Source organism: Gorilla gorilla, chromosome 7, assembly GCF_029281585.2.
Source record: "Gorilla gorilla gorilla isolate KB3781 chromosome 7, NHGRI_mGorGor1-v2.1_pri, whole genome shotgun sequence".
In the NCBI taxonomy this organism is placed as follows: domain Eukaryota; kingdom Metazoa; phylum Chordata; class Mammalia; order Primates; family Hominidae; genus Gorilla; species Gorilla gorilla.
In genome coordinates, this window is record NC_073231.2 from 53,867,869 (window position 1) to 53,894,597 (window position 26,729).

Genomic DNA, 26,729 nt, shown 5'->3' on the forward strand with positions numbered 1-26,729 from the left:
GCTGACTTTATTTTTATTTGAATTGGCCAAGTAAAATGTTCCATACAAGGCAAACAGTTCAACATGAAATATTTAAATTAAAAATAAATTACTTCCATCCTATATAAATCTCTAGCTGCCACATACAAATGAAAGATACCAGTTATAAATGAAATAAGTTAAAATAAATGGTTGTAAGGAGCTAGGTGTGGTGGCATGTGCCTGTCATCCCAGCTTTCAGGAGACTGAGGTGGGAGGATGGATCTCTTGAACCCAGGAGTTTGAGACCAGTCTGGGCAACACAGCAAAATCCTGTCTTAAAAACAAACATAATTGTAGAATCCTCTGTTACGACCAGCATAGGTTACTGGTTTGCTCCCTAACTTTGTTCTGGACTCCAACATCTCTATTGAATAAGACTTTTGAACAGTCCTCTGGGATAGCCCCTTCTTAAAAGAGCACTTGATGCCCAGGTCTCCAAATCACTTTCAGATATGAGGATCTGGTGTTCAGAGTCTAAAACAATGGTTGAAGAGCAGAGATAGCAAGGTGGAATCCCAGAGGCCCAGGCCTCTCAGCCACCCTCTGCCTTCTTATGGTTCACCTGGAGATATGGAAACAGGGAACTCAGCAAAAAAGCAAGACATAGGCACAGAGCGGCAGTCATACATAGCAGTTGAGTCTGAGACCTGTAATGTGGCCAAACACTTCTTTGTATCAACATATGGCAATTTCCAGCACTGTCTTAGGCTAAATTTCCCATAGGATCTCTGGTTTTATTAAGTGGGCTAGATTAATTTAAACCTCTGAATTAGAAAACAAACCTTCAGGGGCAGAGTTTAGGCCACAGATGACAAATATACAAGGCATGTGTCACTAATCCCTCCATGGGCAAGCATTACTAATTGACCACTGCATTCTTCTATCTCAGATTCCATCTTTACACAGGACTTCGGGCAGCCTCTACCCATCAATCATGTTTAGTGTTTGGGATGAAAATCATTTATTAACCTTGGTCCTTCTCTATGTTCTGAACTATTTTGTGTGAAGGAGTAGCTCTAACACAGGCATTGAAGCCTGACACTCACATAAGTTAGGTGCCTTAGTCTAATCATTTAACCTCTTTGAATTGGCATCTATTAAGTGGATAGGGCCACCTAATAGAGTTTTTAGAAAGATTAGGATGATATATGTAAATTGCCTAGTATCATGCCTGAAACATAGGCATTTAATAGATGATAGCTATAAGTATCATTATCATCATTATTATTATGTTATTGTTTTAAGGCTACTAATGTTGACAATGGAATTGATGACGACATTTTCATTGATAGAAGAAAAGCATAGTATCATATATGAGGTTGAACCATATGAAATTGATGCTCAACTGTTTTTGACTACAAAAATGTCAACTTTTTCTGGTTCAAGCTAACATATAAGATATAATAGTGTATTTCATTCAAATCCCTTACTTGTTCCAACATATCAGAGTCTTCTTTTCAATGGTTGCCCCCAGAGACACACTCTCACCATTTAAAAACTTCCCCAAGTCAGTTGCTAGAGAGTAGGCAAAGCAGGGAGTCCACTGGAGAGAAGTTAAGGACCTGCTGTCTGGTTCCACTACCTGGTATCTGGTCCTGTAATCTCTGAAGGCCTCCATTTCCCCCTCTGCAGATTGGGAATAATTGTGCTTTCTTCCACAGGGGTTTTGTGAAGATAAGAGATAATGGATGAGAAAGCACTTTCAAAAGTTCAAATTATTATACCAAAGAAAGGGATTATTGATTCCACTAGACTATGCCACTTCAGAAAACATTAGCAGTCAACATTTAACTTTTAATGTTTTTCTATAGAAAAACTGCACATAAAAGAATAGAGAATTCATGCAATCATGCCAGATGGCCATGAAAATCAATCTTGAGTATACTCTCAAGTGGATATTAGAACTACTAACTTTATATATAGTGCTTTGTCCTTGAAAATTGTACCTTGTCAAGGTGAAGTAAATGCAGTAATGGAAACAGTAAGAACCATTGTGTTTACAAGTGCCTCAAAGTCAATTTACACTAGAAAATCACACACTTTAGAGCAACTCACAAGGAAGACAGAGGAATTGCTTTTTTCCTTCCTTGGAGGTCTTTAAAATGAGCTGGGAAAGTTTAATTTTTTGCTTAAAGATAGAGATACAAACTTTATGACCTCCCAAAGTCACTTTCAGACCAATGGCTTTAGCAATTCTAAGAAGGGGCAGTTTTATATTGCCTTCGAGGGACATTTCTTTCCTGTGCCCTATCCCAGGGTAATCAATGAGTGAGGGAGGATAATGGGTTTGGACCAGCTACTAGCAGAGGTGCGTGTGGCTCAGTTTCAATCCTGAAGGTTTTTCCTCTTGTCCGGGGAACCTTGGCCAACACAGGGCACTTGAAAAGGGTCACCTTTAGTCGGCCTCAAAGGCGCTGTTGGTGGCTCCCACATATTCAGACTTCTTCTTGTGCCTTGTCCACATTTTCCGGAGGATGCCGGGGACACCGCAGGAAGCACTGCCAGTCAGTGGTAGAGAGGCTTCCGCTCCTTGGGGAAGGGCTGGATACTCTTCAGTCATCTTCTTGAGATGTCTGGATCTAAAGAAAAGCCAGGAGTGGGTGGGTGGGGAGGGTGGTCTGCTCACAAGCCAAACTTCATTTTTGCCCTCGAGAAGAGTGGCCAGAGCTCTCTCTCCTTTGCTCCTCCTCTGTGACCGGGATCCACATAGCTGTAAGGTCACTGTTGGGACCCTCACAGGAACGTCTTCCCTTGGGGAAAGCTTCCCATGGCATGAATGGAGGAGGTGACCCTGAACACACTGGTTCATGGGATTTCAAGTTCTGCTCCTGTCCCCCTGCTCTGGGTCTGGTCTTGCCAAAGGCTCTGCATCCCTACCCCTTCAGCCTCTATGTGAACAAACTTGCTGGAAAGGACAGGTCCCCAAACAGTAGCTACTGAAAGAGCATGAGGTCTGGGATGGAATCCTGCTTCCCATCTGCTGTGTGACCTCAGGCAAGTGACTTAACCTTTACCAGCCTCAGTTTCTTCATGTGCAAAATGGGGATAATCTCATCTAACTCCTGGGGCTTTTTGGAGGAGGAAAATGAGAGAGTGAAGCATCTGGCACATTGTGGGCCTCAACATGTGTTCATGCCTTAACCCCTGCTCCCCTTAGGTGAAAGAAATGGTGGGCTTAATTTTCTTTTCTGTAACTAGGGTCCAGGAACAAATTGAAATGACAATGACTGAGTTTAGAGAGAAGGGAGCCATTTAGAACCCTTTGCAACGCAGCCACGTGGACTGAAAGGTTGGCCTCTGTCACGGCACAGTGAAGTTTTTGCTGGTTTACACCGGCAGCCAGCAACAGCTATTGCCACTTAAAAATTGTACCTCATTAAGGTAAAATAAATATGATCCAATCTTTTTGGATATTTATTGGATATAATAGAATCAAAGAAATTTTTTTTTGTTTGTTTTCTTCAATTAAGTCCCCATACATTGAGTAACACATGACTTGGTTTTTATAATTCTTTCTAGCCAATCTTCTGTCATTCAGAAGTGCTCCCCACTAGCCTGTTCTTGCTCTGACCTCCCAGTGCTTTCAAAGTGTGCAGCACTCAGGCTGACAGTGTAGTCTGGAGCCCCGCCTGCTTGCATCCAACATGTTCCCAAGTGCATAGCTTCCCAACTACTAGATAAGTTTCCTGAAACACGTTGACAACAGCTTGTGCTAAGCTCTCCACATATTATCTCTTTCAATTCTCAGGCCAGGTGTGGAGGCTCATGCCTGTAATCCCAGCACTTTGGGAGGTCAAGGCAGGTGGATCACTTGAGGTCAGGAGTTTGAGACCAGCCTGTCCAACATGGCAAAAACCCATCTCTACTAAAAATACAAAAATCGGCTGGGCGTGGTGGCGGGCGCCTATAGCTCCAGCTACTTGGGAGGCTGGAGAATTGTTTGAAACCCGGAGGTAGAGGTTGCAGTGAGCCAAAATTGCGCCACTGCACTCCAGCCTGGCAACAGAGTGAGACCCCCTCTCAAAACAAAACAAAACAAAAACCAAAAAATTAATTCTCACCACAACCCCCTAAGATGGGTACCCCCTGTGATTCCTGTTTTACCTTTTTGTTTTTGAACAGGGGGACAGGAAGGCTGAATAACTTGCCTGAAGTCATGGTGGGTTGGTGGCAGTTCCAGGCTAGAAAGCAGATCTGAGAAAATAACCCAACCCTTTGCCACCCTGAAACGCCTTTTCTGCTGCCTGCGGTGTGGAGGATGTAGTCCGGGGCATACAGGTATGTGCTGAATTGAGTTGAAGACTCACTGTCTTGGTACAAGGCAGAAGGCAGTGTCACTGAGGGGTGTCGGGGGTTATCCGCTCCTGCCTCCCTAGCTGCCGGTTCTGGATGAAAGCGAGCAGTCACACTGCAGTTTCAAGTGTGGTTTGAAACCTTTGTACTCGACACACTTCTTAACCAGTGCGCAGGGGATCTTGAACTTACTCATGAGATATTTCTGACGCCTGCATGCCTATGGGAGGTTCTGAATATGGCTCGTGATTACTTTCATCTAATTAACCAAAAAACCTCCCAAATGACTTCTCCAAGCCTAAAGAGTGGCGTTAATGAAGTGGAAACCATGAAAAACCCTCCTGCTTAATCCTAGGGAAACAGTTGATGAGGCGCTGCAGAGACCCAGGATTATTGGCCTCATTAAAAGATAATTTGCAGCTGGCATGGGTTTGTGTTGGCCTCTCGAGGGTCTGTCAACCAGGCGGCCTGGTGCTCTTCTGGGGAAGGAAGGATCAGGACAGTGGGAGGCCACAGGCGGTGGGGCCAGAGACGCAGCACTTACCCTCTCATCAGAACAGCTCCCTTCTCTGTGCCCATGGCTGTCGCCTCCAGTGAGGCAGAGGCCGAAGTTTTCACTGAGATCCGGGGCACTGGCGGTATCTGTCATGAGGAAGCGGGAGGGAGTGTGAGGATGCATCTGCCTTCCCACTCTGGCCCTGACTGAGGCTATCTGCAAGTGGGGGTGACTGAATGGAACCACCACCGCCTGGGCATAGTCCTCATCATTCAGCAGGTGTGGGACTGCCCTGGAGGGCTTGATAAACAGTGCCAGGCCCCACCCCAGCTTCTGAGTCCGCGGGTCTGCTGTGGGCCTGAGAATCTGCATTGCTAACAATTCCCCAGGTGTGCTGGTGCTGCTAGTCCTGGGACTCCACTTTGAGCCACTGACCTAGAGAAACTCAGGAGAGAGAAACGAGAAACTGGAGACCGCGCAGCTCAGTCTTATATGGCAACTGCCACCCTCACACCTCCATCATCACTGGTGTCCAGTTTGTTACTAAATCCTGCAGGTTCTTGCTTTGATTAGGCTACGTAGGGTAGGGCCAGCCCAGCCTCTCCGTTTCCTCCGCTGCAGCCTTCAAGGGACAGTGACCTCGGACCTCCTTGCTTCCGACCAGATCCACCACATTCCTCATGCCCCTCCTTGGACTGTAGAAGCATAAGGCACTCCAACCCCGCCCACCCACCTTGCAGGGCAGATTGACTCTGCAGCTGCTCCTCCAGGCTCCTCAGCACAGGACGCCCTCTATCTACGCAGCTCGGCCTCCCATTGGTCCCGTGTGTGTCAGTAGCTCCGCTCCCAGCAGTGGGTGCTCCCTTCTCTGATGCTGGCACGGCAACATCTCCTCCTTCACCCTCTGACTTGAGGCCTCATCTGTCTCGCCTTCAAGGCTGTTTCCTCTAGGAAGCCTTCCCTGAGGCTGGTGGCCCAAGTTGATCTTTCTCTGTCCTCAGGTTCCCACAGCACTGAGTGTCTATGTGGGTAACAGGGTCTGGGACTGGACCCCTTGGCAGCCCTCCTCAGCCCTCCCAAAGGAGTGACAAGTACTCAGGAACATGGAGAGTTAACTGAAAATTAACCAATGGCCTAAACAGGGCTAAGTCCAGAGGCTGCTTAGACAATAGACACACTCTGTGCTGTGTTCTTCCCCCTAAGCCCTATCCAAGGCTTCAAGTCACCACATTCCTAAAATTGCTGGAAATTCCTGGTCAAGGGCACCTTCTTCACCCCTCCTCCCACCCCAAGCTGGCCGACTGTGGGCAGAGCTGCTGTGCCACCTTGTGGTCCGTCCAAACGCTTCCTTCCCATTATGCCATGGGCCGGTGAACTCTTGCACCCCCTTATCTCTGGGTGAAAGGACTTGTTCTCACTCTTTTCCCCTTTCCTTAGGCCAATCTCACCTAGCACACTTCGCATTGACTTGGATTTAGCTGTGTGGGCCCTGGATTGCTCTCCCATGCTGGGGTCACAGATTTCTGATAAGCTGTGAGACCCTAGCCCCACTGTCTCCAGGCCTGAGGAAGGGTCTGTTGTGCTGCCTCCTCTTCCTCTTCATTCTTTTTTTTTTTTTTTTTTGAAACTGAGTTTCGCTCTTGTTGCCCAGGCTGGAGTGCAGTGGCAGATTTTGGCTCACTGCAAACTCTGCCTCCTGTGTTCAAGTGATTCTCTTGCCTCAGCCTCCCGAGTAGCTGGGATCACAGGCATGGCTCACCACGCCCAGCTAATTTTTGTATTTTTAGTAGAGATGGGGTTTTGCCATGTTGGCCAGGCTGGTCTCAAACTCTTGACCTCAGGGGACCACCTGCCTCCGCCTCCCAAAGCGCTGGGATTACAGCTGTGAGCCACTGTGCCTGGCCTCTTCCTCTTCATTCTTATTCCCCGCCCTTTGTAACTACATCCCCATCACCACCCTATCCCATCCCAGCTTCCTCTGGACTCCTGCTGTCACTGCCTGTCTGCCAAGGGCACTGTCTGAGGCCAGCTTAAGGGCTGGGGCCAGGCAGTCAAAGATCATAAGCTACCTGCCTCCTCTTAACCTTGCTTTTTCTCTGGCTCAGGTGAGGGCAGCTGTTGGAGCTGTCATAGCCTGATAATCTTCCCTTGACATCAACTGCCCAGACCTCCTGTTTTCCCCTAAGTACCAGGTTGGGGAAGGGGAAACAGCCCTGTGTGTGGTTTTCCTAGAATAGTGATGACCTAAATGAGATTCCCTGGATTAGGTCTCCTGCCCAGACCAGGAGCGAAGCACCCATATCTCTGTCCAATTTGTTTGTGATGATGAGGGCCTGGCACAATAACTTGGGTCTCTTCCGGTTCTCACATTGCACCACCTATGGATCTTGACAGCAGATACTCAAAGAGTCTAGGATGCCTGAGCTGACCTCACCTCCAGCCACTGCTGACTCTGCTAACCGAGAGGGAACCCGACATTCCTGCCCAGAGATGAGGGAGATGTACTGATAGGCCTGAAAATGTGCCACCCCATCCCCTTCAAGGAAGGACAGCTGCCCAGCTGTGGGAGGGAGGACAGCAGGGTGGGTAGCAGAAAGCTCTTAGCTCCTTCAGGTGGGCTTGGCTGTAGAGGGCCACCTTGTCAAGGTCACACCCTTCCTGGGACAGCCCACATGCCTTGATGGAGTGAGAAGGGAACATAAAAGCTTGATCATTTCGGCCTGACTCAGACCAGTCTGAGCAGGTAATGCTTTTCCCGGAGCCCCCTACAAGGTGTTGAAACCCTAGTCCTGGATGTATGGTATTGGGAGCAGGGCCTTTGGGAGGTGATTAGGTTTAGATGAGGTCATGATGGTGGAGACTCTATGATAAGATCAGTGCCCTTATAAGAAAAGGAAGAGATGCCAGGTATCTCCCTCTCCCCACATGCACAGAGGGAAGGCCGTGTGAACCCACAGTGAGAAGGTGGTCATCTGCAAGCCAGAAAGAGAGCCGTCGCCAGACACTGAATCTGCTGGCACCTTGATCTTGGACTTCCCGGCCTCCAGAACCGTGAGAAATTGTTGTTTTAGCCACCCAGTCTATGGTATTTTCTTACAGCAGCCTGTGCTAACTAAGACACTGGTGTTTTGTGTTTCATAGTGCTTGAGAACCTCACCTCTCTTTTCCCCTGTGGCTGTGCCTGGGAATTAGTCAGGCATTTCTACCTGGCGGGGTCCTGTGATAGAAACCAGTCCCTCCTGCCCCCACCCCTCACCATGTATAAGATGTCTATTGGATAATAGCTTCTTTTGTTTGCCTAAGAGCGGAATTTCTCACAAGAAAGAGAGAAGCAGCCAGGGATATTCCACAAGGGTACAAATTAGGGCCAATTGAGAGCTTTTGGGAGCAAAGAACTGCCAGTTATGCTTTTCTAATAATCCTCAGGCCTGGAACAAAGAACACTGAGTCTCTCTTCATGGCACAGGAGAATCAGACATGACCAGAAGTTTAATGCACAACAGATACAACTAAGCAGGCTTATTTTACTTACCAGAGATTTTCCATATGCTCGATTCCCACACAGATTTGATGTTTTGGGTTCAGAAATCCCCACTGCAATGTTGAACAGAGGAGATATTACTCAGTGGTACTCTGTGTTCTGCCTCCCACTGGCCCTGCATCAATTACCTTGTTAGCCGATCAACCACGCCAGGGAATTTCTAAAGGCCTTTGTACCAAGCAGCAAAACCAGGCAGGAGGGTCAGGCCACAAGGCAACTGTCACTCTTCTAGGGGAGCTGGAACTAAGGCCTAAATAAGATCAGTGTGTCTATGTAGGTTCATTGACTATCACAAACATATCCCTCTGGTGGGGGATGTTGATGGGGGGAGGCTGTGCTTGTGTGTGGGGGCAGGAGGTATATGGGAAACCTCTGTACCTTCAGCTCAATTTTGCTGTATACCTAAAACTGCTCTAAAAATAAAGTCTATTTAAAAATAAGATCACACATGTGGATCATTTAGCACTGTGTCTGCATGCAGTAGGTGCTCAGAATGTGCCTTCAGCTCTTCCTTCCTTCCCAAGGCCTCAGATCACAAGAAGTTAAACAGGTTCTTGGAATTAACTCTTTATAGCTGGGATCAGTTATTTAACACGGTGCTGTGGACACCCCTCTAAAACTGAGCAGAGAAGTCATGCCTGTGCTGGGAAGGAAGTGCAGCCCCATAACATGGAAGGACTGGAGTGTATCAGATCAGAATCCTGGGACACTGGCTTTACGAGATGTATGGGTGGAGAACCTTAGAGAACCTTCTTCCTAATGCCTTTATTCCTGGTGCCCCAACCTAATTCTGAGTACTTTTTACTCTGAAGCTTCTAAGGATTCAAGTGTTGAGCTGAGGTAGCTGATAAAACGTAGGGGAAAGCTGGCTTTCAGCACAGGTCTCTCTGGGGGCAGATGTCCCAGGACAAGCCCCATCTGATTGTACTATAGCATCTAGAAATAACTCCCCTTCCACAAGAAAACACCTCAATGCAAATAAAATCAAGTATTACAAGACTACCAAGATTAAACTATAATGAATGGAGCCCTGGCGTAACTAATAATAATAGCAGCTCACATTTTTGTCTGTACGCCAGGCACTGTGCTGAGCATAAACCGTAAAAGTATTATCTCATTTAATCCTCACCACAATCTTTCTTTTCTTTTGAGATGGGGTCTCACTCTGTCATTCAGGCTGGAGTGCAGTGGCATGCGTAATCTCTGGCTCACTGCAGCCTTGACCTCCTGAGCTCAATCAATTCTCCTACCTCAGCTTCCAGAGTAGCTGGGACCACAGGTGCGCACCACCACGCCCGGCTAATTTTTGTTTGTGGAGATAGGGTTTCGCCATGTTGCCCAGGCTGATTTCGAATAGTCTGCACTTTCTAGTCTAGGAAACGAGGCTTTAGAGATACATAACAGTTATGATGAAGCCAGGTAAGGGTGATTTAGGGAGTAGCGAACTGACTTTGGGTGGTCTTGCAGGGTTAAGGAGGCTTGACTGAGTAACCCTCTACCCCGGCTAGGAGAAGGTGGAGTTTGCCAGGTGGAGAGACACAGGGAAGGCAATCTGCTGAGAGAACAGTGTCAGGGAAAGTGCTGGGAAGCAGGATATCATGGAGCTGTCACAGAACTACCCCCAGCTCAGGGCTGTTCTACGTGATAGAACGGTGGGGACAGGGGTGTCATAGGAGGTAGCCTTGGAGAGGTCAGTGTGGTCTGGAGGGCAGGGGCCAGGAACGGACACAGCACTTAAAGCTGAGGGAGCACAGGGGCAGATTTCTGCTCCAAGTGGACCTCTCTGGTAGCCTGGTGGGAGGGGCTGGAGGCTGGGCCCTTCACTGACGATGTTCTCTACACAGCCGAGATGAAGGGAGTGGGAGCCAGGGTGGCTCGAGGTAGGTACCAAGTGGGCTAGGAGAGAAATACCTAGGAGTGGATGCCGTCAGTGTTTCATGTCGAAGGTGTGGGGAGGACAAGGAGGCATTAGGGGAAACATCCCGGGGACTTGCTGGGACGGTGGATAATGGCCCCCACTGAGAAAAGAGGAAAGGCTTGAACAAGTTGGTTCTGAGGTGCCTGAGGACATCTCTGAAGAAGTCCTGGAGGCAGCCAATTCTCCCAGGCCCGGGACTGGGAACTGCCCCATTTCCAGGCACCTGAGAGTTTCTCAGTCAGGTCTCTGCATTTAGAGTTCTTACAATTCCCAAGATTCCCCAGAGCATCTTTCTCCCAGGTGAGATGGCTACTGCGCGTCCAGGTGCCTTCTATGGCCCAGGAAAAAAGCAGTTCCAAAATCTGAGCTCCCTGGAAACAGGCAACTTTCTTGACAGGAGGATGGTCTGGCTTTGACTCAGAAACATTCCCTCCCTCCCACCCACTCTGGAATCTATCAGATTGGAGGAGGTGAAGGAATTTAACCAATCCCCAGCTCGGTCTCTCTCTCTCTCTTTTTTTGAAACCTCGCTGGCATATTTCCTGCATGAGCTGACTGTCACGTGCTGGGCAGATTCTCTCCATATCATAACTTAATTGCTCTTGTCTTTCAGAATAAAAGACTGACTCAGGCAGCCCAAGCTTCCACAAACTACTTAGAAAGGAATGAAAGTGATCCTTAAAACTAGACAGTTGGAAAGACATTCCCTGTGGGGAAGAGGCACTAGCCAGGGAATCAAAAGACCTGAGATTCAATCTTGGCTCTGTTGCTCACAAGCAATGCGACCTTGAGTAGGTCAAACAGTTTCTATGGTTTCGGTTTCTTCTGGAAATTGGCAGAGGGGCAGTTACAGTAAATCAGAGGCTCTCTACGTTCAGGGTGCATTAGAATCACGTGGGGCGGAGGCAGTGAGGGATGGTGGGGAGAGGGTTGTTAAAATACAGATTAATGTTCCCTAAACCTGGAGTTTCTAATTCAATAAAATTTGCATTTCCAACAATTTTCCAGAGACTGCTGCTGCTGCTCCTGGGACTCCACTTTGAGAACCACCACATTAGATCCTCTCTAAATCCTTGCTGCTCAATATGTTGTGCCCAGAGCAGCAGCATCTGGAAGCTTGTTAGAAACATAAAATCTTGGGGCCTACCCAGTCCTACTAAATTTGAATCTGCATAAAAATAAGATTCCTAGGTGATTCTTTTGCATATTAAAATTTGAGAAGCATGGCTCTAAACTCACTTTATGATTTTATAGAAAAGATAAATATTCTGTCTCTTCTTCTTTCCACACACACATGCACCCACCCACCCACCCACCCACCTATATATAGACACAGAGAAAAATCTATCTCGTCTTAATTTGCAAGGCAGATTGTGGTTTTCCTAATGCTTTCAAACTCTGCATACATATACGTGTATGTAACCACTTAATAGAGAATATAGCTTGATGTATGAGTTCTTATGCAAAGGATCAGAGGAGCAGGATTAGGTTCTTAGCAATCAAAGAAATCTTGGTGGCTTGGTCTAGCATCTACAAATGGAAAACTCAAAGATGGATGGAGGAAGGGACTATACTCAGTAGAGTCTTATTTCAGTCCTTGTAATATGCAAAGTTGCTAACGCCCGAAGGCTTTCAGAAGGACACCCTGGACTTTCTATTGTGTATTTTTGGAGTTAAAATATGAATAACTTTAGGTTGTGGGCATAACAGAAATAACCTAAACCAGCAATTAAAGGCACAATACCACCATAGACTTGGGTGGGCTAGAGGCAGATTCCTGGTTATCTGCTTGGGGTGGAAGGCATTAAAAAAAAATAGCATCCAGGGTAAAACTATAATGTTTCCAGTTTTCAAGACAAACTTACTCCTACATTCTTGTTATAGATTGTTGTTTAGGTTATTCAAATTTAGAATGGTAAGATTTTATGATGGCAGTTTATGAAGAGCCTGTACAATTTTACACACACACACACACACACACACACACACACACACACACACACACACACTGTCTGTCTCTCTGTTAAATAAATTATGTGATCCTCCTTTGCTTCATGGGTCATGGTTTTCTCTCCCCCACAGCATTCTGATTTACACTCTCTCTAGAATACAGTAGGGTCTCCCGTGGAGCAAGACAGCAGATAAGGGCCCATCTCAGTGGGTCATGCCTGTAATCCCAGCGCTTTGGGAGGCCTCAGCCAGTGGATCACTTGCGTTCAGGAGTTCGAGACCAGCCTGGGCAACATAGCAAGACCCCCGTCTTTTAAAGATAAAAAAAATTGGTTGGCCATGGTGGCTGTGCACCTGTAGTCCCAGGGAGGCTGAGGCGGGAGGATGGCTTGAGCCCAGGGCAGTGAGCCGTGATTGCTGCCACTGCACTCCAGCCTGGGCAACACAGTGAGACCCTGTCTCAATGAAAAAAAAGAAAAAAAAGATTAGATAAGAGCATCTTTACTCATTACGCACACCTAGGAGCGACTGTTTTATAGGTAGAAGATGCTGTGTGGGGCTAAGGTGAGGCCTGAGAGCAGGTGCTTTTGTGGTGGAAACAGCATTTACTTGGGAAAGCACAGGTGCTTGGTCACCTGGCGCGATTGAGGCCGCAACCACCGCCAACGCTGCCCTGACCTGGGCTTGTGGTGGCTCTGAGTGGGTCTCTGCGCCCAGGGAGGTGCGGGGAGCTGGGGCCGGGACTCACGTACCAGGTCTGGCAGAGGCTTTGGTGGGGTGGGCTGTGGGCGGCCGCGCGGTCTGGAGCCGCCCAAACCTGCGGCGGTCGCCAGGGTCCCTACGGTCTCCGCGGTGGGGCAGCAGCTCCAGGGGCTGGTGCGTGTACAGGTCCGACTCGATCACCACCTGCCGGGCGGGGGAAACGCGGTTAGCCTACTCCTCTGCTCGGGCCTAGGGACCCATGGAACCCCAGGGCAGGAGCTTTGCAGATGGAGCTCACGTTGAGGGAGTTTCTGGATCCTTCGTGATTCCAGTGAATTCTAGGAACAGCGACAAAATCTGGGCAGGAAACCGGCCAGAAGTGACTGTTTTATTTGACTTCAGACTGCCAAATGGTGCCATGGGGCAAGCAAATGAGGGTTCTGGAGCGGGCAGGGGTGTTCCTCAACAGCAGGCCCTTCACAGGGTCAGGAGCCTGGACCATCAGGCCAGAGATACGGGCAGGCCAGCTGCCCGGTCGCCTGACGTGTTTTGACAACAGGACAGGCAATGAAACAGGACAGTTCTGGAGATCGAGGTCTTACAGTCTTTGTAGCTGAGTGGACAACGCCCTTGTTCATGCAGAGGACAACTTTTTGGATGCTCTAGCAGAGCGAAGACCTAGGGAGAGGGCTCAGGCCCAACTCAGTCTCAGATTTTTAAAAATAAAGAAGCTCCTGGCAAAATGGAGCAGGGGGCACGGGGTGCTCTCCTACCTGCGTCCCCACTTCCCAGTGCAGAGTGCCTGGGTCAGGGTGGAGCTGGGAGATGAATTTCCACTGTGTGTGGTTCTGTGCACGGAAATCTTGATAAGCCGGAACAAAGGGCCCAATGCTAAAATGTTTTCAGTCATCACCACCTGCTGAGTAGTTATACTGGGAAATTACTCTGTTAGAGTCCACCAAAATGGGCCTTAAAAATGGTATTTTTTTTGAAAAAATTGTAATAAAAATACTTAAATCATTGAGATAATATAAGTGTAAAAACTTGAGACAAATAGTAGCCATTTTATCTTACTATGGAGAGTCGTGAAGGGGAATCTTGGTAGTTTGGGCTTCGATCCTGCATGTTTATACATAGGCAGGACACTGGGTCATTCATTCTGGGGGTGGGGGGGCGGTGGTGGGCAGCCCTTTCATCACAGCTGTTCCTGATTTTATTTTCATTCTCTCAGCATCGCTGTCGGAGAGGAGGAGTGAGGGCTGCTGTGGGGTTTTCAGACCCACTTTGTAGAAGGAGGAAGTAAGGCAGGATGTGAAGCCTGGAGTCCACAGGAAGACTGCCGCTGCCTTCCAATATTTCCTTCTCTGAAAGGGAGACAAATGTTCCCTTTCAGGAACAAGAACCACCACCTCCCCATCTCTTCTCTGCACAGTGGGGAGGGAGAATGGGGAGGGAGAATGGGGAGGGAGAGAGTGGAGTGGCATTAGCTGCTCAGCCCAGCAGCCAGATGGATGTAGGAGGTTTCCTGGGGGTGGCAAGGAGGCCAGTTATTTCCCAGGTCGCGACTGGGGACAGTGCCTCCTCTTCTCCAGCCCACCAAAGGATGCCAGTAGCAGGAAATGAAAGAGGAGAAGGGCCCAGCTCTGAGCCTTCCTGTTTCTTAGCTGGGCCTGATACTTGGTTCTCATTTTCCACAATAATGGAGGCTCTGAGATGGTTGCAGCTCAGTGTGTTAGGCCCGTCCCAGGGAACAGACAGCTGAATGGATGGGATGTGGCCTCCTGAGAGGCTCCTGACAGCCTGGTTTATTTTCTGGTCTACAGGACACAGTCTGGGCTTGCTGCTGGTGGTCTTAGAACACACTGGTCTGAGTAGAGGCTCTTTAGCATCCTGAGTATAGGAGCAAGATTAGAGAATTAGGATGGTGGTATGGGATGTCAATGAGCAGGGAGGAGGAGAGATAAGGGTTGAATGCCGGAATTTTCCTTTCTTAGGTCAGCAAACTGCCAGCTGAAGTTGGGGAATGTATTAGACTAACAAGCATTACCACAATAAAGTAATACTTCCTTGCTGGTCATAGAGAGGTCAAGATAGGAAAAGCAGAAGACACGGGCTAACACACAAGCCTCAGGATCCCATCTGCTGACGTCTTTGATTCACACTTCTCCTTATTTGTCACCTAGATCGCTGATAGACAGTTAGAAAGACAGTCAAGAAGACGGAGATAATAGAGAATCACAATGCTTTCGGGCTGAGGGGATTCACAGAAATGTTATAGCCCAATTCTAGCCTAATTTTATACATAGGGAAACGGAGGCCAAGAGAGGCCATGTGTCTTACTCAAGACCACAGAACTGTAAGGGACAGAGCCAGGATGAGAACCATGGTTTCGTGCCTCCTAAGTTGGTGCTCTTGGTAAACCCATAGAAGTGCCTACATTCAGGCTGGGCGCAGTGGCTTATGCCTGTAATCCCAGCACTTTGGGAGGATGAGGCGGCGGATCACTTGAACCCAGGAGTTCAAGACTAGCCTGGGCAACATGGCAAAACCCTGTCTCTACAAAAAAATACAAAAACTAGCTGAGTGTGGTGCCACATGCCTGTAGTCCCACCTACTTGGGAGGCTGAAATGGGAGGATCACCTGAGCCCAGGAGGTGGGGGCTGTAGTGAGCTTTGATCATGCCACTGCACTCCAGCATGGGGGACAGAGTGAGACCCTGTCTTAAAAAAAAAAAAAAGAAGAAGAACGGCCTACATCCAGATAGGAATTTACAAGTGCAAGTGCAATTGGTTGCTCTGTGCATTTCTTTTCTTTTTCTTTTTTTTTTTCTTTGTTTATTTTGAGACGGAGTCTCACTCTGTCGCCTAGGCTGGAGTGCAGTGTGGCATGATCTTGGCTCACCACAACCTCTGCCTCCTGGGTTCAGGCAATTCTCCTGCCTCAGCCTCTCAAGTAGCTAGGACTACAGGCGCCTGCCACCACGCCTGGCTAATTTTTGTATTTTTAGTAGAGATGGGGTTTCACCATGTTGGTCTGGCTGATCTCGAACTCTGACCTCAGCTAATCCACCTGCCTAGGCCTCCCAAAGTGCTAGGATTACAGGTGCGAGCCACCGTGCACGGCGCTCTGTGCATTTCAAAAAATCAGGAGAACCCCACATATATTCCTCCTTACAAGCTTGAAATCTGAGAAGAATGTGACCTTTGCAATCTCATTTATCCATCTTTTCTGATGGCTGACCGCCTGCTTATTCTGAAGGGGCCACGAATCTTCATTGTTGTGGCTCCATGCCAGAAGGCTTAACTGACCCACACCTTTGTGTAAGTTTATCCCCTTGGGTTACTCCTATGATAGTGGGCATCAGGATGATCAAAATGTCCATAAAATTGTCTAAGAATTAAAAAAATTAAAGACTGGAGAGGCCGTCTAGAGAAGGAACAGTATAAGGCTTTGCCTTGAATTTGGAAGAAATACAATTCAAGAGGAGTCAGAGAGGAAGGAAAGCTGACATTAAGGATTGCTCAGGGAGGAAAGAGGTATTTGAGAAGAAGGAACCTGACATCCATTCACATGGTAGTCTAAGGGATAAGAAGAGATACAAATACAAATTTGAGGACATAGGAAGTTGTAAATATGGTACAGTTGCAAAATAAGAATTATTTTCCTCACCAAGATAATCAATCACAATTGCTTTTAGATCACCAAGTTGGAGAAGACAAAGACTCAAAGGGAAGCCAAGGGTCAGTTGGTTGGGGACACAAGAGACCAGAGACAATTCTTTCCTTTTTGGGACTCACTTTTCCCATCTGCAAAAGTAGGAGGTAGACTAAGAGAACTTGCCTCTCTTCTAATTTGAATGGTCTGTGTGGCTGGGGCTGAGTTTTACAAGCAGAGGCTGGGCTAAGCTAAACTGTTAGGGGAAATTAGAAATTCAGAGGAAAGTGCAAAAAGCCAGAGAGCACTCCTGTGCTGTCCACCTGGAGGAAGACTGAATATGGGAAGACAAGAGCCAAACTTCTTGACCAAAAGACTGAAAGATCTGTGGTGAAACTTTCTTAAACTCCAAATTACCCACAGACAACCCCTTCTCTTTCCATTTTTGAGAACACCTCACCCATTGCTCCTTGAAAGTTGGGAGCATTTTCCTTCTAGACTCTGGGATTGAGTTTTCAGGGACCATGAGAAGGATCAGAATCAGTTGCCCTACAATCAAATTTTCCATCCATTAAAAACCCTTCTCTTTCTTAACATACAAAAGGTTCTCGAAAAAGGCATACAGCGCTTGCTTCAGCAACACATACACTAAAATTGAAATGATACAGAGAAGATTAGCATGGCCACTGTGCAAGGGTAACACGCAAATTCATGAAGTATTCTGTATGTTTACTACACGGCCATAAAAAAGAACAAAATTGGCTGGGTGTGGTGGCTCACACCTGTAATACCAGCACTTTGGGAGGTCGAGGCGGGGGGATCATTTGAGGTCAGGAGTTTGGGACCAACCTGACCAACATGGTGAAACCCCGTCTCTACTAAAAATACAAAAAAAATTAGCCGGGCATGATGGCAGGCACCTGTAGTCCCAGCTACTCGGAGGCTGAGGCAGGAGAATCGCTTGAACCTAGGAGGCGGAGGTTGCAGTGAGCTGAGATCACGCCATTGCACTCCAGCCTGGGCAATGAAGTGAGACTCTGTCTCAAAAAAAAAAAAAAAAATCATGTCCTTTGCATCAACATGGATGCAATGCAGCTGGAGGATATTATCCTAAGCAAATTAACACAGAACAGAAACTGAAAACTATATACTACATGCTCTCACTTATAAGTGGGAGCTAAATATTGGGTACAGGCAGACACAAAGATGGGACTAATAGACACTGGGAACTCCGAAAAGGAGGAGGAAGGGAAGAGGGAAAGGGTGGAAACACTACCTATTGGGTATGATGTTCACTACTTGGGCGATGCTATCATTAGAAGCCCAAACCTCAGCATCATGCAATATACTCATCTAAAAAACCTGCACACATACCCCCTAAATCTAAAATAAGAAAAAGCCATATAACTGAGAGAAATATAGGCAAAAGTCATGAGTAAGAAACCGTAGGGAAAAAAATGTTGAAATGATCAATACATCTATGAAAAGATGAAGAATCGCATCAGTACTATAGAAATAAAATTAAACAGGATATGTTTACCTATCTGATTGTCAAAGACTAACAACATTGATGCCACACAGTATAGGCTCAGCTGTTCTGGAAAAGGTATTTTAAAATGTAATTGCTAGGAATTTGTCAGTGGCTATAAAATTGTTTCAATGTGTATCTCCTTTGGCCTAGGATTTTCATATCTATGAATTTATCCTTGGAATCATTTCAGAACATAAAAATATGTTCAAGAATTTGTTGTGGCATTGTTTAATAGAAAAAGTGGGGAACCCTATTTATCGATAATTTGGTTAAATAATGAATCTAGAAAACTTCAGGTTTGGTTTGGGTTAAAAAAATTATAGAGCATTCATACAATGTTGTATTATACAGCCGCTATAAAGAATGAGGTAGGCCAGGCGCAGTGGCTCAGGCCTGTAATCTCAGCACTTTGGGAGGCTGAGACAGTAGGTTTGCTTGAGCCCAAGAGTTCAACACCAGCCTGGGCAACATGACAAAACCCTATCAATAATAATAATAATAATAAATAAAGATTTAAAAATGTTCGTGTATATAAAAGAAGAATAAGGTAGAGCTATACAGATGAATTGGCATAGAAAGATATTCAAGATTTATTAAGAGAAAAAAGCAAATTGCAAAGCAATACATTATCAGACAATAAGGCATAATATAGGTTAATATATGGAAATTTTTCACTTAAAAAAAAAAAAAAAACCTGGGCCAGGCGCAGTGGCTCACGCCTGTAATCCCAGCACTTTGGGAGGCCGAGGTGGGTGGATCACCTGAAGTCAGGAGTTCGAGACCAGCCTGGCCAACATGGTGAAACTCCGTCTCTAATAAAAATATTTAAAAAAATAGCTGGGCATGGTGGTGGGTGCCTGTAATCCCAGCTACTCGGGAGGCTGAGGCAGAAGAATTGCTTGAACCCAGGAGACGGAGGTTGCAGTGAGCTGACATGGTGCCACTGCACTCCAGCCTGGGTGACAGAGTGAGACTGTGTCTCAAAAAAACAAACAAACAAACAAAAAACAAAAAAACGAAACTGGCTGGGCACAGTGGCTCACACCTGCAAATTCCAGCACTTTGGGAGGAGGCAGAGGCAGGTGGATCACTTGAGTCCAAGAGTTTGAGACTAGCCTGGGTGACATAGTGAAACCCTGTCTCTACTAAAAGTACAAAAATTACCTGGGTGTGGTGGCTCATGCCTGTAGTCCCAGATACTTGGGAGGCTAAGAAGGGAGGATCACTTGAGCCCTGGGGGTCGAGACTGTGGTGAGCTGAGACCACGCCACTGCACTCCAGTCTGGGTGACAGAGTGAGACCCTGTCCCCTCCCCCAAAAAAAAAACAAACCAAAAAAAAAACCAACCCAATACTTATTGAATGCTTATATGTGTCAGGCTCTGGACTAAACATTTTATATGCATTAAATCATTTGCCAAAAAAAAGAGAAAAAAAAAACAATAAATGTGGCTTTTGTTGCAGAAGAAAAAAAATCATTTGCTCCTTCCCGTGGTCCTTGAGAAATGTTCTCTTATTATCCTCATTTAATGCTAAGGAAGTTGAGTTCCACAATAGCTAAGCAACTTGCTCAAGGTCACATAGCTAGAAATGGATAGAACTGGGATTTAAACCCAGGCCATTTGACTCTGAAGTCTACGTACCTAACCCCTGTCTTCTGCAGCTTCTCAGGATTTGCTGATAGTATACAGTAGTCCCTTTCATCTATGGTTTCAGTTACCCTTGGTCAAGTAGAGTCTGAAAATATTAAATGGAAAATTCCAGAAATATTTCATAGGTTTTAAATTTTGCACCATTCTGAGCAGTGTGATGAAATCTCACACCAATCCGCATGGCCCCTCCTGGGGCATGAATCATCCCTTTGTCCAGGGTCTCCATTCTGTGGACAACCCCCACCTGTTAGTCACTTAGTAGCCATCTTGGTTATTAGATTTAAAGGACACACACACACACACACACACACACACACACACACACACACACACACAAAAGATTTAAAGGACATAGTGATACAGGGTTCAGTACTATCCATGGTTTCAGGCATCCGCTGGAGGTTTTGGAACATATTTCCTGCAGATAAGGGGGGGACTACTGTATTGTATAAAATTTTATATAGCATATACTGCTTTTGGAAATAAAAAGGTAATACATTTATATACATGTATACATTTACATGTACATGTTTCTATATTACATGTACATGTTATATAGAAACAACAACTAGTAAAACTCCATCTCATTCAAAGGACATTATTATTATTTTTTTATTTGAGGCAGGGTCTCACTGTTTGCCCAGGCTGGAGTACAGTAGCATGACCATGGCTCACTCTAGCCTCGAACTCCCTGGCTCACATGATCCTTCCACTTCAGCCTCCCAAGTAGCTAGGACAACAGGAGCATAGCTCCATGCCTGGCTAATTTTTTTTTTTTTGAGACGGAGTCTTGCTCTGTTGCCCAGGCTGGAATGCAGTGGCATAATCTTGGCTCACTGCAACCTCTGCCTCTCAGGTTCAAGCGATTCTCCTGCCTCAGCCTCCTGAGTAGCTGGGATTACAGGCATGTGCCACCATGCCCAACTAATTTTTGTATTTTTAGTAGAGATGGGGTTTCTCCATGTTGGCCAGGCTGATCTTGAACTCCTGACCTCGGGTGATCCGCCCGCCTCAGCCTCCCAAAGTGCTAGGATTACAGGCGTGAGCCACTGCGCCTGGCCGCCTGGCTAATTTTTTGACTTTTTTGTAGAGTCGGGGTCTCATGTTGCCCAGGCTGGCCTCGAATTCTTGGGCTCTAGCTAACCTCCTGCTTCAACCTCCCAAAGTGCTGGGATTATAGGTGTAAGCCACAGTGCCCAGTCGAAAAAATTTTTAATGGAGAATAGGCTTTTGAAAATTGAGATACTTCAAAAATTGAAATGCTATCCTATGAAAAATTGTCATAGAAATAGAAACTCCAGTACAACCAAGAGGAGACAACTCAGTTTCAACTTTAAAGAAGTGCAAAGATGTATTGCCAGTTTTATGTAAAGAAATTTATATATAAAATGGGAATTGCACAGCATTATTAGGCTCTAAAGACATGTAAACCAATTTTAGAGTAATGCATATGCATGTTAAAGCAGCAAAACATAATACAAAAAGAGGAAAGCCAATGCTGGTGATGTTGGTGGTAAATGGACAAGCATTACTGGAAGCCCCCAAATTGTTCAGAATTCCTGACAGTATGTGACAAAACTGTAAAAAGAACTAGTTTGAGCAAATCACAATTCTCTACATCTAGCACAATGTTTGTCACACACAGTAGGAATGCAAATATTTGATGAAGGAGTAGATGGATGGATGAAATTGTTCTTATCCTTTTACCTGTTTTTTCTACTTTGAGGCCTATGCTCTGAGGAATTAATCCGAAAGAATAGTATTTTGGCCAGGAGCAGTGGCTCATGCCTGTAATCCCAGCACTTTGGAAGGCCAAGGCAGATGGATCATGAGGTCAGGAGATCGAGACCATCCTGGCCAACATGGTGAAACCCCGTCTCTACTAAAATACAAAAAATTAGCCAGGCGTGCTGTCGTGCGCCTGTAGTCCCAGCTACTTGGGAGGCTGAGGCAGGGGAATCCCTTGAACCCTGGAGGCGGAGGTTGCAGTGAGTAGAGATTGTGCCATTGCACTCCAGCCTGGCGACAGAGAGAGACTCCATCTCAAAAAAAAAAATAGTATTTTATATAAACACATTCATTGCTGTGCTATTAATAGTAGTAAAAAAATGGAACATTACGAATGCCAACGATAGGAAAACACCTAGATCAGGAATGCTATGTCCACATCGTGAACTCTGTTTAAACAAGAAAAAAAAAGTGTGCATAAAACAAGGCTTACTCTCTGTGCCTGGAGAAAATGGCAGAATAAGTGGTCCAGTTCAGGGTCACTTGGTGTCTGGTTGACATTTGTCAATTATTTTGGTTAAGTGGAGAACGGAGAGTGCAGCACCCACCACATGGAACACTGAAACCCTCCTGGCCACTGAGAGCTGGGGAGGGAGAGTGAAGAAGAAGCCTGGCATTGCTTTTTAAATGAAAGTCAACCAAAGAACATCAAAACTAAAGTTTCCTTACATTCTTGGTCAAGAGGTGCTGAGAGCTTTTGGCTCTTCTTCTGGCTGGACTGGATACTGCAAAGACAGAGAGAAAGAAATGGTTTTAGACAACACCAGCGAGGCTGACGTAGCTACAGTAATAACACTGAGAAGGTTTGAATCTGTGGCGAGGCAGGGGCATAGAGGAGGGGATGGGAAAAAGAGACAGGGTTGTTGCGATTGAAGATGTTACTTGGCTTGAGTACAAAGTTCATAGCTGCATTACTCACAAGAGCTGAAGTTTGGGAACAACCCAAATGTCCACCAACAGATGAATGAATAAACAAAATATGGTGTCTGTATGTGACGGAATATTACTCAGCCTTGAAAAGGAATGGAATTCTGATACATGCCACACATGGATGAACCTTGAAAACATGGTATTAAGTGAAATAAGCCGGACACAAAAGGTCACATAGTCTACAATTCCTCTTAATATGGGGTTCCTAGAGTAGTCAAATTCATAGAGACAGAAAAACAAACAAACAAAAGGACAAAAAACCAAATTTGTAGGACAGAAAGTAGAATGGTGGTTACTGGTGGCTGGAAGAGTGGGGGAATGAGTTAGTGTTCAATGGATTCAGAGTTTTAGTTTGGGATAATGAAGAAGTGCTAGGATGGATGGGGGTGATGGTTGCACAGCAATGTGAATAGACTTAATGCCACTGACCTGTACACTTAAAAATAGTTTTTAAAATGGTACATTTTGTTATGCATATTTTACCACAATTATAAAAAAGCTTAAAGAAATTAACCATTAAACATGTTACTTGGTTGGGAAAAGGTTTTACAGCAACTTCACAAGGTAGCTACTCTTGTACCACAAGGAAGTGGCCACGAATGAAAATGGGAAGGAAAAAAAAGATAAGATTAAATATTTATCTTTGACTGATCATGTTGATTATTCTAAATACAAAATAAAATTGGAAATCACTTTGTAAGTGATGTATTTAATGGTGCTTACTACATGCCAGCTACTGTTCTAGATGCTTTATATATTTACTCATTTATTCCCCATATGATCCTGGAAGATAACTTGTTTCTCCCATTTACAGCAGTGGAAACTCAGGCCCAGAGAGGTTAAGTAGCTTGCCCAAGGTCACACAGTGCAGAAGTGGCAGCAGTCTCTTAACCACTTCGTTTTTACTTTTTCTTCCTTTAAAAATTTTGTAAATGGAAGTAAATGATAGAAAATAAACACATGTAACATTTTCATATTTCCTTCTACTTTGTTTTCTTCTCATATACAAGAAATACAAAATCAGAGGCGATGTTTTGGTTCTCTTTCTACCCTTCCCTAATTCTCCTTCCCTACCTTCCCAAGACTACTGAGATCACTAATTTTATCTGTATCTTTCTGGTCTATGTTTTTGTATTTTTCTCTAGATACATATCCATAAACAATATATAGTATTGGTTTATATTTTCAAATTTACAGAAATGCTATCTTACATACATAATTTTTCAGCCTGTTTGTTTGGCACTCAGCATTATGCTTAGATCTACCTATGTTCACATGCATACATCTAGTTTATTCCTGTTGACATTGTATAGTATTCCACAGCATGACAGCACCACATTTTAACCATTCCCCTCTTCATGGACACTCAGGTTATTTTCAGTAGTGCCCTCTTAGAATCAATGCCACCGTGAACATCCAGGGGTAAGAGGAGTTCCACCCAAAAGCGAAACTGCTGATTCCGAGGGTCAACTTGGACTTTCAGAGTTTTCAGAGGGAATTCCAACTCCTGCACGTGGGCAGCAGACTCCCAGCTCTTTTCCCTCTCTCTGGATCTGGCAGTAAATGTCTAAAGCTTAATTTATGTCCTGCAGGCTGTCTCTTTGTGGCCAAACGGAATCTCTCCCTGCCCCACTGTGCAATGGCCCTGTCAACGGCTGACACAGGGGAAGAAAGGAATTGTTTGAATGTGGACTCACAACACCAGCAAACACCCAGCCTACTTCATTCAAGGCTGACAATGAGACCAGGGGCTAAGCCTGAGTCATGGAGGTGGATGGGAGGGGGCAAGACAGGAGCGCAGGCAGAGAACAGAGGCGGCAGGAGAGGGGGCCATGCTTAGGAGAGGCTGAGGGGACTGACCAGGAACCAGACACTTGGAGTCATCAGAACCCTCACACAAAGCCCTTAACACCGTTCACTGAGGACCACAAGAGCTTATAAAGTCAAGATTCTCGTGTCGCATTCTCTGGCAGCATTAGTTCCAGGTTAAGTTTGCAAGGTGGCCCTGGGTTCTGTGGAGAAGCCAGCCCAGGGTCAGGGCGCTCTCTGACGGCTTCACTGGACTTCAAGCAGCCACCGGGAGTATTTCTCCGCACTTTGCATGGCTCAGTTAGAAATCATACTTTTAAGCCAGCTGTTCTCATTTCAGAACCCACTTGCTCACTGGAAAAAATGAAAGTCTCTATCTAGCTACCCTGGGATTTTGTTTTCACCTGTGTGCATAGCAATGGCTTGCTGTCACTTCCATTGGTGTACTGGACTGTTGGTACTGAATTAAATGAGACAGGGAGTATTTAGCTGCTCTCGCCTTCCCCTTGATGGATTGTTTCTCAGTGATTGATGTTTATCCTTGTGCCTCTTTCCCCCCTCCAAAAAATCAAATACCATCAAAACCGAGAGTCCATCAGACCCCAGAGACCTGAGGATAAACCGTAGTAAGGCAGCACGTGACTGTCCTTCCCCTCCTGCCTAAGATGCCACGTTAAGGAAACAGTCAAGGGCAATTTCACTCACCCTTGGAAGGAATCACGGTGGTGAAAACTTCTATGTTCTCGTCACTGCAGCTGTAAATCTGATGCATCATTTCAGCCTCCTCTTCCCGAAGTGCCTGGGAGCTGGAGGCCTCTGTCTCTGGACCCCTAGTCGCGAGGCATCCTAATCCAGTCTGGCTCAGGGATCATTGTGCGGGTCCACAAAAGACAGGCTGGTGCTATGAGCTCATCTCGTTCCAGTCTTCACTGCAACATTTTCTAAACCCATCTGTCCTTTTTTTTTTTTTTTTAAATGAATCCTATTATTGCAAACCTTTGATTGAGCCTGGAGGCTTCAATCCCCTCCCAGCTAGGATGTATTTAACATTTTCATTTTGCGGTGTCTGCCGCAGTGAATTTGGAAGCCTTTTGTGAGGTGACGACGAAGTGAAATCGCCTACTCTGTTAGCGCCAAGCTTGGCTGGAGAATTTCCACCAAAAAGGAAACGTGAATTTTGGTACCAGCAATTCCCTTTCTCATTTCAGAAATGAAGGGGCTTTTTTTTTTTTTCTCCCCTCCAGGAGAACGGGATATTCAGTAATTTGTCATGTGCTAACTTGGCTCTCTTAGAAGTTTCTATTTTAAACAAAAGGACTGTTTCTCCAGTGTTTTCCCCTCATGTCATTACATGACAAGGCTGACATTTCTCAAGTGTCCTGTGTTTGGTACCTCCGCGTATAACCCTTAGGTGCTCACAGAGACATGGCAACAGGCAGTGCCCCATGTTCAAGGAGCAAATTATAGAAAGTTATATTTGTATTACCCTATATATCCTAATATATTATATAAACCCTATTATGCTACATATACAGGTTACAGATTATATACTGTCCCATATATCATATTTATTATATATGTATGTATATCATATGTATATATGTATGTGTATATATATCATATATATTTGTATATATGATATATGTATATAGCATATGTATATATTTGTATTACCCTATATATATTTGTATTACCCTATATATCCTAATATATTTATCCTATATATTTATTATCTTATAAATCCTATTATGCTACATATACAGGTCACACGTTATATACTGTTTCATATATCATATATATCATGTGTATATATGAGATATCACATATATCATGTGTATATAATATCATATATATCATGTGTATATATATCATGTGTTTATATGATATCATATATATCATGTGTTTATATGATATCATATATATCATCTGTATATATGATATCGTATATGTGATACATGTACAATGATCCCTGAGCCAGACTGGATTAGGATGCCTCGCGACTAGGGGTCCAGAGACAGAGGCCTCCAGCTCCCAGGCACTTCGGGAAGAGGAGGCTGAAATGGTGCATCAGATTTACAGCTGCAGTGACGAGAACATAGAAGTTTTCACCACCGTGATTCCTTCCAAGGGTGAGTGAAATTGCCCTTGACTGTTTCCTTAACGTGGCATCTTAGGCAGGAGGGGAAGGACAGTCACGTGCTGCCTTACTACGGTTTATCCTCAGGTCTCTGGGGTCTGATGGACTCTTGGTTTTGATGGTATTTGATTTTTTTGGAGGGGGGAAAGAGGCACAAGGATAAACATCAATCACTGAGAAACAATCCATCAGAGGGAAGGGGAAAGCAGCTAAATACTCCCTGTCTCATTTAATTCAGTACCAACAGTCCGGTACACCAATGGAAGTGACAGCAAGCCTTTGCTACAGACGCAGGTGAAAACAAAAT

The 26,729-nt window shown here is 45.5% G+C and overlaps 1 protein-coding gene and 1 non-coding gene across 2 annotated transcripts; one reads left to right on the forward strand and one right to left on the reverse strand.

The window, feature by feature from the left end:
- On the reverse strand, positions 1-25,499 carry VXN (vexin). Its single transcript, XM_019032406.4, has 6 exons — positions 24,991-25,499; positions 22,216-22,271; positions 12,972-13,125; positions 8,343-8,404; positions 4,859-4,956; positions 1-2,600 (listed from the first exon to the last, which is right to left on the reverse strand). The coding sequence occupies exons 1-6, from the start codon at positions 25,058-25,060 to the stop codon at positions 2,417-2,419; spliced, it is 624 nt and encodes a 207-aa protein (XP_018887951.1). The 5' UTR covers positions 25,061-25,499; the 3' UTR covers positions 1-2,416.
- Positions 17,203-17,307, forward strand: LOC115935636 (U6 spliceosomal RNA). Its single transcript, XR_004071263.1, has one exon. It is a non-coding gene; the product is annotated as a U6 spliceosomal RNA (small nuclear RNA).
- Positions 25,500-26,729: the final 1,230 nt, after the last annotated feature.

Excerpts from the sequence above, each read along its gene's own strand:
- VXN (XM_019032406.4), bottom strand. The coding sequence starts at position 25,060 with ATGATGCATCAGATTTACAGCTGCAGTGACGAGAACATAGAAGTTTTC. Across the intron at positions 13,126-22,215 it reads AGCACCTCTTGACCAAGAAT|GTGGTGATCGAGTCGGACCT; the intron begins GTAAGGAAACTT and ends CCCGCCCGGCAG. Across the intron at positions 8,405-12,971 it reads CAAAGCCTCTGCCAGACCTG|TGGGGATTTCTGAACCCAAA; the intron begins GTACGTGAGTCC and ends TCAACATTGCAG.